The sequence below is a fragment of the Callithrix jacchus genome, chromosome 14 (assembly GCF_049354715.1).
Source record: "Callithrix jacchus isolate 240 chromosome 14, calJac240_pri, whole genome shotgun sequence".
NCBI lineage: Eukaryota > Metazoa > Chordata > Mammalia > Primates > Cebidae > Callithrix > Callithrix jacchus.
Window position 1 is genome coordinate 4,549,617 of NC_133515.1, and position 12,519 is coordinate 4,562,135.

Genomic DNA, 12,519 nt, shown 5'->3' on the forward strand with positions numbered 1-12,519 from the left:
TTGACAGGTGCTGCAAACCACCATGGCACATGTTTACCACGTAAGAAACCTGTATAATCCTGCATATGTATCCTGGAACTTAAATTTTTTTTAAAAAAAAGGCCAGTGGGGTGACTCTTGCCTGCAATCCCAGCACTTTGGGAGGCCTAAGTGGGCAGATCATTTGAGGTCAGGAGTTCAAAACCAGCCTGGCCAATATAGTGAAACCCCATCTTTACCAAAAAATAGAAACATTAACCCGGTGTGGTCTCATGAACCTGTATACCCAGCTACTTGGGAGGCTGAGACAGGAAAATTACTTGAACCCAGGAGGCAGAGGATGCAGTGAGCTGAGCTTGTTCCACTGCACTCCAGTCTGGACGACAGAGTGAGACACTGTCTCAAAAAAATTAAGTTAACAAAAAGAGGACCATGTGTCTGGATGTCATATCAATGTCAAATGTCTAGAAATTTACTGAACAATTACTCCCAATTTATTTTTATTTTCTTTCTTTTCTTTTTTTCTTGATAAGGTCCAGCTCTATTGCCCAGGCTGGAGTGCAGTGGTACAATCATGGCTTACTGCAGCTTCGATCTCCCATGCACAGGAGATCCTACCACCTCAGCCTCCTGAGAAGCTAGGACTACAGACACCTGCCACCACATCCAGCTAAGTTTTGTATAGTAGAGATGGGGTTTCACCATCTTGGCCAGGATAGTCTTGAACTCCTGACCTCATGATTCACCCGCCTCAGCCTCCCAGAGTGCTGGGATTACAGGCGTGAGCCACCATGCCTGGCCTAATTTTTTTTCTTGTAGTTTTTGTAGAGATGAGATTTTTCTATATTTCCCAGGCTGCTCTCAAAATTCTGTGCTCAAGCAATCTGCCTCACCCTCTGAAGTGCTGGACCTGCAGGTGTTAGCCACTGCACCTGGCTCAAATATCTATACTTCCCTCATTGCAGAACTGTAGCAAACTTCAGAGACCAGCACTGGCTCCCAGATCACACTGTATTGCACTGTGCAATACACAGTATTGCAGTACACAGTACTGGTCCAGTGGTCATACCATCCATGGAAATACCCTAAATTGATAAAAGTGAAAAATCCTTAGAGTTTGCAGTGACCTGCATGTAGGGAGATGTGCACCAGTGGCTTCCCAGCAATACTGCAAAGCACATAACACAGACATTAGAAAGAGAGGTGTGGTTTTCCAAGTAGCAAATGTATTGTGCTGACAGAACAACCTGTTTCTGAGTGATGACACATTATATAGTTTGGATATATGTCCCCTTCAAATCTCCAAATTTGATGATCCCCAGTGTTGTAGGTGGGGCCTGGTGGCAGGTGTTTGTATTGTGGGAGTGGATCTCTAATGAACAGTGTGGTGCTATTCTAGAGAGTGAGTGAGTTTTCACTCTTAGTTCCCAGGAGAACTGCGTATTCAAAGAGCCTAGGCCTGGTCTGTGGCTCACACCTGTAGTCCCAGCACTTTGGTAGGCCAAGGAAGGTGGATCACTTGAGGTCAGGAGTTGGAGACCAGCCTGGCTAACATGGTGACACTGTGTGTCTACTAAAAAATACAAAAATTAGCTGGACATGGTAAGGAGCCTCTAGTCCCAACTACTCAGGAGGCTGAGGCAGGAGAATCACTTGCCAGGTTTACCTGGCAAGTGGAGGTTGCAGTGAGCCAAGATCTCTCCACTGCACTCTAGTGTGAGCAACAGAGTGAGACTCCACCTCAGAAATAAATAATAGTTTTTCGAAACAGAGTCTTACTCCATTGCCCAGGCCTGAATGCAGCGGCACAATCTCACTACAACTCTGCCTCCTGGGTTCAACCAGTTCTCCCACCTCAGCCTCCTGAGTAGCTGGAATTATAGGTGTCTTCCGCCATGCCTGCCTAATTTTTTGTATTTTTTAGAGATAGGGTTTCACCCTGTTGCTCAGGTTGGTCTCAAACTCCTGCCCTCGTGATTTGCTCATCTCAGCCTCCCAAATAAAATTTTTTAAAAACGAGACTGACAGCTCATCTTTCTCTTGCTTCCTTCCTCTTGCCATGTGATGCCTGCTTTCCTTCCCCTTCCACCCTGAGTGAAAGTTTCCTGAGGCTGTCACCAGAAGCAGTTGCTGGTGCCATGCTTCATGTGCAGCCTGCAGAACCATGAGCCAAATGGACCTCTTTCCTTATAAATTACCCAGGCCCAGGCATTCCTTTATGGCAACACAAATGGACTAAGGCAGCGTGACTGGGAATATAAGATAAGAGCAATGAGTCCACTACTCTGGGATTCTCCCACTTTTCAGTGATCTCATTTTTCACTGGCTGCCAAGACCACTGAACCTGGATGCCACTTGTAGTGACATTGGGGATCTCCATCATTCACCCCACCTGTGGCTCCCCCAGGACTCTGGCAGGCCTCTACTAAATGCTGTGCCCTTTCTGAAGGATGCCTCCAACCAACATTCCTGCCCTCTCGTCCACCTGCCTACTTCCTATTCATCCCTCAAGACCCACCTGAAGCAGCACTATCTTAAGTGTTTCTCTTCCTGGGCTCCTTGGAGCCTTGTAAATCCCTGTTTCAGTGTTAACTGTGTTCAGCTATAAGTGTCCATTTACAAGCATGTCCTGAAGGGGCTTATAGCTGGGAGAGATAGAGACACGGGATTTTGCCACAAATTCTGTGCTTTACCAAGCCTCGCACAGTCAGGAACAGCCTGAGTGGTCAGTGGATGTTTAGTGACAGAAAGGGAAGAGAGATAAAGAAAACAGAGAAAGGAGAGAGTGTGGAGGAAATAGGTACAAGGAAGGGAGGAAAGAGAAATATAAGGTGGAAGAATAAGGAGTGAATGAGAGAGGAGGAGGAGGAAGAAAGACAGCAATGATGAAGGACGGAGGAGAGAAAGAAGAAGAGTGATGATAAGTCATAATTACAGGAAGCTAACATCCTTATACTCTACCTTTGGATTTTCTTGTGATTCCTCCCTGATTATTCCCATTAGTTACTTTGAACTGGGGTTGTGGGGGTGGGCAGCATCGAGGATAGAATGTTCAGGACACAGAACCAGAGCTTCCATGTGCAGCTACTCTGCTCTGGTGTCGGGTGGATTCTGTCAGTTTGCTGGTGACCTCCACACCATCCCCAACACACAACTTCTCTCCCCTCTGAATCATTCATCTTCCTCTCTGGCCTGTGGAAAAAATAACTTTTATTCCCTATAAGCCTCTCTAAAAAGGGATTTCCTATCAGAGTTTTTGTGCTGTGCTCTCTGTCCCAGAACACCCAGGCCCTGGAGGGATTAGTGGGTTAATACAGGAGCATCAGGAGCAGTGTCATGCCAGACCCAGAGCCAACCCTGGACTTGCCTTACCCACCCCCTGGGCTCTGCTCTCACATTGGTCCCCCCAACAGATCCCCTGGTGAATTTCCTGAAAAGCTCCATGATATCTCCCTTTAGTCCACCCCTCCTTGGGTTTCCAGGCAGTTCATTCCACAGGTCTGTGCCTGACTGAATCTTAATTGAAAGTTTGGTTCTCTCTCCCTCCTGTACTGTGGGGGCCCTATAGGTGCAGCAAATCAAGGGAGTGACTGGGCTGTGCCTGGGCCTGAGAGTCAGGAAGCCAGTGATCCCAGCACTGAGAGAAGGTCTAGGGATCGTGTGGCCAAACACCACATTCCAGCCCACACACATCTCAGTACCATTCCAGGCCAAATGCCATTACACTTTCCCGTGGGAAAGTGTTTGCCATCTCCTCAAAGCTCACCCACCACTGTCTCCTAAATATTTCTTCTGGAAGGATAAAGCAAGGCAGCCTTGGTTGAGGCACCAGCACATCTCTCTGAGCTCAGCTCCCCCAAGGACAAATCCTATTTCCTCTTCTCCAAGGTTTGACAGATGAGCCTGGAGACAGGATCCAGATATCTCTAACGTGTTCACCATCATTCTATGGAGTCTGCTAACTGAGAACTCTTCCTGCCTTCAAAGGGAGACTTTCTCTTTCAGATTTTATGCTCATGGGAGGCCTCACTCTTCACCTTCAAAGTTCATTGTCTATGATGAGTAAAACCCAGGGCAAAGGGAGAGGAGGGGACTCAAGGGAGATATTGAGGAAGAGGAAGAGGGGGGAGATGACCAATGCAGAGGGTGAAACATATGTCGTCTACTCACTTCTCATTTCCAGTCCTTCCTGCCTATTTCCTCCTCTCCTCTCCCATTACACAACCTGTGTCCCTCCTCTTTCCCTATTTAAAAAAATGTAAGTCTTACTATTATTTAGATGTGGTGAGTCCAAAAGATCAGGAGATGACGTCTATTAAAAAGAGAGTCTGTAGGTCAGGTGCAGTGGTGCATGCCTATAATTCCAGAACTTTGGGAGGCCAAGGCAGGAAGATCGCTTGAAGCCAGGAGTTTGAGACCAGACTGTGTAACATAGGGAGACAAAATTGCTACAAAAAAAGTTTTCAAAATTAGCCACACATGGTGGCTGTAGTTTCAGCTACTTGGGGGGCTGAAATGGGAGGATCGCTTAAGGCTGGGAGATCAAGGCTGTAGGGAGCTATAATCAAGCCACTGAACTCCAGCCTAAGTGACAGAGCCAGATCCTGTCTCTGAAAAGAGAAAAAAAGAAAGAAAAAATAGAGTTTTTTTACTCACAGTTCCCAACAGAAGGTACACCTTGCTGTGCCAGGCAGAGCCATACCAGGAAGCACCAAGGGTCAGGCAAGTGGCAAAAAAAAAAAACAAGGAAAGACCATGCGCAGAGACTTCTTTGTGGCTTTTGTAGTAAGGAATTATCAAAGCAAGGCAAGCATCCTTGATTGGCCAGTTTGAAGAATTTCAGTGGGCTCTTGGGTGTAAGGGCTGCCCTGAGCTATTAGGTCCCTGGCCCAGGTTTATTTAGGACAGGGGAATATTGGCATGGTCTATGAGTTCAGTGAAGGAGGTGATGGGCAGCATCAACTTTAGGGTGGAATCCTTTGCTCTCTAGAATTAGCAAATCCTGGAGGGGCAGTCCATCCTGGTGAGTGAGGCCCTAGATGGCAGAGCATCAAGAGTACAGGAGGTAAAAAATATAGATCCTATACACTCCACCTGGAGCTCACACAACTGGGCTCCCAAAGAACCAAGTAGTGTTCTCCCATCCACACCGAGGGCTTTACAAGCCAGGCTGGAAAAGGGGTGAGGGCAGAGGCCAGGGAGGAACAAGGTGAAAGACAGATTCAGTTCCTCTTGGCCTGGGGGAAGGCAGAATCCAGATGACTGAGCCTTACCATCTTCAAAACAAAAAATTTATGGCCAGGTGTAGTGCTTCATGCCTGTAATCCCAGCACTTTGGAAGGCCAAGGCAGGTGAATCACTCAAGATCAGTAGTTCAAAACTAGCCTGACCATCATGGTGAAACCCTATCTCTACTAAAAATGCAAAAATCAGCTGGGTGCAGTGGCGTGTGCCTACAGTCCCAGCTATTTGGGAGGCTGAGGCAGAAGAATTGCTTGAACCTGGGAGGTGAAAGTTGCAGTGAGCCAAGATTACACCACTGCACTCAAACCTGGGTGACAGAGCAAGACTCTGTCTCCAAAAAACAAACAAACATCAAAGCAAAATTCAAAAGATAATAGTAATTGTGTGCTTTTTTCTTTTTATAATACAGACCTACTAATGAGACTGGATCTTGATCTTAAAAACAACTAAAAAGTGTCAAAATTGTAGGTCGTACACATTTCTGTGGGCTTGAAAAAAATAGAATATAGATTGTTCAAGATAGTCAATAAAATGCACAAACTCCTAGAGTAATCAGTAAAAAGAAAGAGTTCATAAGAAAAAGAGTAATACTAGGAAACAAAGAGGGCTAGAACTGCAGGTTTTTAAATGCAAAAGCTAATAAAGTCTTGTTTCAGTTGTGAATCTTGGCCTAAAAATATTATACACATCATCTTCTGGTTCCTTTTCCTGTTGCAAAGATGCGGTGACAAACCAGATTTGTTTATGGAGATGACAATACTCTTGAAATGGTAACAGAGAAATAAAATGAAGGAAATATGGTTTACTTAATGATCTCATAAATTGGAACTTATTGCCCCATGCCTCTTGTGTATCTATGGACTAACAGATATGAAATTGCTGGTGGCTACCAATATTTGATTCAATGATTCATTTTTTTGATTCAGTGAATAACTACTGAAAACACATTAACAGTATCATATAAACACAGCTACTCAAATATCTAAATAATTATACAACTGGTTGGACACTGTGGTCCATGCCTGTAATTCCAGCACTTTGGGAGGCCAAGGCAGACTGATCATGAGGTAAAGAGATGAAGACCATCCTGGCCAACATGGTGAAACCCCATCTCTACTAAAAATACAAAATTTAGCTGAGCATGGTGGCTCACGCTTGTAATCCCAGCTATTCTGGAGGCTGAGGCAGGAGAATCACATGAACCTGGGCAGTGGAGGTTGCAGTGACCTGAGATCAAGCCACTGCACTCCAGCCTGGGTGATAGCACAAGACTGTTGGGCAGGGGGAAGGCAGGGATACAACACACATTAACAAGTAGTCTATTTTTAAGTCAGTTTTGGATTGTTGTTTTTAAGGCTATTGCTTGGGATAAAAAAACAAAGGGAGGAAGAAAAGAAACAAGAACAGATACAAAAAATAGAAACAGCAGTATAAGAAAATAAAGACCAAAAAGAAAATAATAAGGAGAAGAAAAACCAGACTGGAAGAAAGGAAAAAGAACAGGTAAGGGAATCAGGAGGGCTATTATGCCTTTTGTTCCCTCCCTGATTCAAGATATTTGAAAGAGTCCAAGACTATCCCAATTAAAAGAAACAACAAGATACACAAAAAAATCACCCCCCCAAACTTTGTTAATAATGACACAATGCTACTAATGTCACCCAGCTCAGGTGTCAAAAGGTGGAGGGTACCCTCCAGATTCTGCAGAAGTAGGGAAGACTACTTCTTGCCCTGGCTGTGACTCTACCACTGCCACACTTGCAATAAGCACCTGCAGCTTCCTACCCACCCCAGGCCAGGCCAGGCCAGTGGAAGCACTCATACCCATCTTCCTGGTCCCCAAATTTGCTGCTGCTGCCACCCCTAGCACTGATACCAATACCACTGCTGTTGCCTTCAATGCAGAGACCCATCCTATGAGTCTCTTACCACCTGGCCACCGCCAAACCCCTGCCCCTGCCCTGGTGGCAAGCAGCTGTCCTCCTACCTTTCTGGTGCTCTGCAGTCTCCATCACTGCCCCCAGCCACAGCCAGGCGAGCTGTGTTGCCATAGCCTCCAGCCTGTAGCATGCGGCAGGTGGCTCTTCCTTCTCCTAGCATGGAGCAGCTGGGTTGGCAAAGCCAAAAAACCTAGAACAGGATGTAGAGAGTGGTACCATTAGAGCCCCACCTTGTCATGTTGGCCACTGGGTGGCACAGGCCGGTTTCAGTGAAACCACTCATATCCACCCTCCAAAGTCCAGTATCTCTTTTTGGTAGTAGCCACAGCTGGCTATGAGCTGGCGCCTGGAGTGGGCTCTGGAAACACCATGGTGCTGGTTTTCCCTCTCGATAGGAACCACTGGGCCCACCCAGGCTGTGCTTGGAAAGCAGGAGCAGCAGAAACTCACCCCCAGCCAGCCATCCCCACCAAAGTGCGGGTTCCCACTCTGAGGCCTCCACCCACAGGGCCCTGTCACTCTATGGTGTCTGCTATCATATGCCTGGGCATCCCTGGTGGTCACTGCAACACAGAATGAGAGGGCTCCAGCCTGGGAGTCACAGAGAATCTGGGTGCTCTGCTGTGGGCAGGATTTTCATGGAAACATTGTGTGCCCACCATGCAGCAGAAGATGGCCTTTCAGAGTCTGGGGAAAGGAGGACCACTCCTCTCTCAGAGAATACTGCTGTCACTGAAACTTCCATCACCTGCCACCAGAAATGCAGTTCTGATAGAGCCCCTAATCCACTGCCACTGGCAGTGTAGCCCAGGATATTGCCAACACCCTGTCCCACACCACTGGCAGTGTAGCACCTGTTGGCAGCCCCCAATCCACCCCTGCCTTAGACACTGCAGCACCCAATGGCACCCACAATCCGCCCCTGCTGTGGACAGTGCAGCCCAGGATAGTGCCCCCAACCCGCTTCCTGCAGTGGGCAGCATAACCACAGATAGTGTCCCCAACCACAGGCAGTGACGCCCCCATATGGCACCAAAACTGCCCCACTGTGAGCACTGCAACCCCAGATAGTGCCCTAACCCGCTCCCCATTCGTAACAGTGCAGTCCTGGAAAGCACCCCCAACCAACTCCCTGTCTCAGGCAGTGCAGCCATGGATAGCACTCCAAATTCTCTCCCCACCTCGGAACTGCAGGTATTGACAGCTCAGATAGCCCCAATAGGGCACCCAACCTGCCCCTACCACAAACAATGTGGCCCTGAATAACACACTAGCACGCACTTTGCCAGCAGTGCAGACCCCTGAGAGCATCCAACCTGCCTGTCACCTTCTTCCCACTCAGGCCCCAAGGGTGCCCCACAACCCTTTACCCGCTCTCCACAGGCGGTCCAGCCCCAGGTAGTGTTCCCAATAAACACCCCCACCTTTGTTTTAATATATCCCCTATAGCGCCTTTAACACCCCCCCAACTGCCAGCAATGTAGCACCCTATAATCACCCTAACTCATACCCCACCACCAGCACTGCAGCCCCAGATAGTGCCCCTAACTTGCTCCCCATGTGAGCAATGCAGCCATGGATAGTGCCCCCAACCAGTTCCCAGACACAGGCAATGATGTCCTGTATATCACACCCCCCACCCACCATGGACAGTATAACACCCAATAGCACCCACAACCCACCCCTCATGGCCAGCAGTGTTGCACCCAATGGTGCCCCCAATCCATCTCCCATAAGGGCATTGCAGCACCTGATAGCTTCCCCAACTCACTCCCCACCGTGGGCTATCCATTCCCAGATAGTGCCCCCAAAATCTCCCACTGCTTTTGGCAGTATGGCTTGGGATAGGCCCCAACCCACCCCCAGCAACGGGCAGCACACCCTCAAATAGGGCTCCCAACCCTCTCCCCTCCATAAGCAATTGTGTCTCAGATAACCCACCCAACCAACACTATCAGTGACACCCTGGATAGTGCCCACTGCCCATGGCAGGGTGCCTACAACCTGCCCTCCGTGACGCAGGCTGTGCAGGCCGGGATGGGGAACCTATTCCACCACCATTTTACCTTTCAGGCTGCGCTGTAGTCTCCGTCACCGCCACCAACTGCAACAGCGAGGTGAGCCAAGATACTGCAGGCTCCAGCCTCCAGAGTGGGTGGCAGGTGGCGACTCCTTCTTCGCCTCAAAACCAGGCCAGAGCTGGAAGGCAAGCCATCTCAGAAGAGCCTAAAATAGCGAGACTCCCCCTAGGCATACTTTATATAAGGCGTTCCTGGACTTTATGTTCTGATTGGATGAGTAAAAACTGCAAGGTCTACTCTAATTGGACTTTATTTTCATGCTCTGATTGGTTATCCTAAGACTTGCTCTTATCCAATCAGAACATGTAGTCCAGGAATGCCTTATATAAAGTATGCCAAGGTGTAGTCTCGCCATTTCAGGCTTTTCAGGCTCGGCTGCCCTGCCTGCTGGGAGTCCGGCTTAGAGGAGGAGGAGAACTAGCCACCTGCCGCCCATACTGGAGGCTGGAGCCTGCAGTATCTTGGCTCGCCTCCCTTTTGCAGTTGGTGGCGGTGAGGGAGACTACAGCACAACCAGAAAGGTAAAATCATTGGGGGTTAGGTTCGCCATTTTGGGCCAGATGGCCAGTGGCATGGGGGACGGTTGGGGGCGCCATGCCTTGGGCAGTAGGTGCTATTCTGGCTGTCACTGCCCGTGTTTGAGGTTTGTTGGGTGTGTTACCTGGGGTGACACTGCCCACGGAGGGGACAGGATTGGGGGCCCTATTTGGGGGTGCAATGCCCTTGGATGGTGGTGGGTTGCGGCAGTATGGTTGGTGGTGAGAAGGGAGACTACAGCACAGCAGGAAAGGTGAAAAGGTGGCGGGATAGGTTCACCATCACTAGTGCAGTGCCTGCAGCATGGGGGGTGGGTTGGCGGTGCCCTGCTGTGGGCAGTGGACACTATCTGGGACCTCACGGCCTGTGTTTGGGGGCTGGTTGAGTGTGCTATCTGAGAGCATTGCTGCCTATGGAGGGGAGTGGGTGGGGGCCGCTATCTGGGGTGCACTGCTCATGGCTGGGTGTGGGTTGGGGCGCTATCCCAAGCTGTATAGCCAGCGGCAGTGGGGCGTTTTGGGAGCACTGTCTGGGGATGCACTGCCCAGGGATGAACTGGCTGCATTGGTGGGCAAGTTGGGGGAGCTATCGGATGCTGCAATTCCCTTGTCAGGAACAGGTTGGGGGCGCTATGGGGTGTTACACTGTCCATGGTGGGTGGGGAGTGTTATATCCAGGGCGTCACTGCCTACGTCTGGGAACTGGTTGGGGGCACTATCCATGGCTGCTGCCTACAGCAGGGAGTGGGTTAGGGACAATGTCAGGCTTGAATGCCAGTGGTGGGGGACAGGTTAGGGTCACTATAGGGTGCTACACTGCTTGTGGTGGGGAGGGGTTTTGAAGGCGCTATCAGGGGCTGCATTGAGACAGAGGTGGGGAGGGTTTCTTGAGAGCACTACTGGAGGCCAGACTGCATGAGGAGAGTTGGTTGGGGACACTGTCGGGGACAGGAAAGGCTGCTCATGGTGGGGAAGCATGTTGGGTGCTATCAGGGGTTTGTGTTGCCTGGCAGGGAGCAGGTGGGTGTTCTATCTGGGGCATATTGGCTGTGGCAGGGGCAGGATGGGTCCGCTATTGGGGGCTACCCTGCTCATGGCGGGGGATTGATTGGGTGGGCTATCCGTGGCTACATTTCCAGAGGTGGGTAGGGAGTTTGAAGTGCTATCCCTGGCTGCAGTTCCTAAGGCAGGGAATGGGTTGGGGGAGCTATGTGGGGCTGCACTGCACCCAACAGTGAGGGGCTTGGGGTGCTATCTGGGGTTGCACTGCCCATGATGGGGTTCAGTTTGGGTGCCATATCAGGATATCACTGCCTGCAATAGGATTCTGGTTGGGAATGCTGAACTGCCCATGGAAGGGAGTAAATTGGGGGCAATATCCTAGGGTGTGTTGGACAGAGTGGGGCGAGGGGGTGTGGATTGCAGGTACCATCCAGTGCTGCAGGGTCTGAAGCAAGAGCAGGTGGAGCCACCATCAGGCATTACACTGCCGGCTGCAGAGTGCAGCGTGTTGGCTGTATTCCAGAGCTACACTGCCAGTGGCAGGTCTATCGGGGGCTGCACTGCTGGTGGCTGGCTGGCAGCAGAGGTGTCAGTGACAGCAGTGGTCTTTGAGAGAGGAGCAGCTCTCCCCTCTCTGGATGGACCCCAGACTCTATAGGGCCATCTCTTCCTGCTCTGGCAAGGTGGGCACATAAAGTTTCCTCGGGAGTCCTGAGCATGGTGGGGTGCCCAGATCCGGTGGTTCCTAGGCCCATACCCTCTCATTCTGTGTTGCGGAGACCACCTGGGACCCCAGGACACAGCAGCAAATACCATGAGGTGACAGGGATTTGTGAGTGTAGCCATCAGGAATGGGAATGAGCTCTTTGGTGAAGAGAGCTGGTTGGAAATGAGTTTCTGCTGCTCCTGCTTCCTGAGCTCAGCCCAGGTTGCCCCAGCAATTCCTGTGGAGTGGGAAGTCCAGGCACCATGATGTCCCCACTACCCCATCCCAGGCACCAGTTCCTGGACAGTTTGTGACAAAAGGAGCAGCTGGACTTTGGAGGGTGGGTATGAGTGCCTTCATTGTAACTGGGCCCTGCTACCCAGTGGCCAGCATGACAAAGGGGGATTCTAATGCTACCACACTCTGCATCCTGTTCTAGGATTTTCTGGCTTTGCCCACCCAGCTGCTCCATGCCAAGAGAAAGAAGAGCCACCTGCTGCATGCTGGAGGCTGGAGCCTGTGGCACAACAGCTCACCTTGCTGCAGTTGATGGCAGAGATGGAGACTGCAGAATGCCAGAGAGGTAGGAGGGTGGCTGACTGCCACCAGGGCAGGGACAGGGGTTTGGTGGTGGCCAGGTGATAGGAGCCTTGTAGGATGGGCCACTGCGTTGATGGCAACAGCAGCAGTATTGGCTTTGACATTAGTGGTGGCAGCAGCAGCAAGTCAGGAAGCTGGGAAGGTGGGTACAAGTGCTGTGGGCTGGCCTGGCCTGGCCTGGGATGGGTAGGAAGCTGCAGGTGCTGTATCATGGGCCTCTGTGGCAGTGGTGGAGTTGCAGCCATGGCAAGGACGAGTCTTCCCTGTTTCTCCTGCAGAATCTGGAGGGTGCCCTCCACCTGCTGGCACCTGAGCCATCATTAACAAAGTTTGGGGGGTGACTATTTGTGTATCTTTTTGCTCGTTTTTTCAATTTGGATAGTCTTGGACTTTTTCAATTTTCAAGAATCAGGGAGGTGTCAAAATGTATA

The 12,519-nt window shown here is 50.2% G+C and overlaps 1 protein-coding gene across 3 annotated transcripts in view; it reads right to left on the minus strand.

Moving 5' to 3' along the window:
- Nucleotides 1–12,519, minus strand: part of LOC144576385 (CAP-Gly domain-containing linker protein 2-like) — a 67,307-nt gene that overhangs the window by 22,821 nt on the left and 31,967 nt on the right. For 2 of the 3 annotated variants that reach the window (XM_078348383.1, XM_078348384.1), the window contains exon 3: nt 7,211–7,353. In XM_078348383.1, the coding sequence (XP_078204509.1) occupies nt 7,211–7,274 (64 nt within the window). In that variant the 5' untranslated portion in view covers nt 7,275–7,353. Of the gene's footprint in view, nt 1–7,210; nt 7,354–9,229; nt 9,275–12,519 lie in introns of those variants that run through there. The other variant, XM_078348385.1, reaches the window with a different exon arrangement.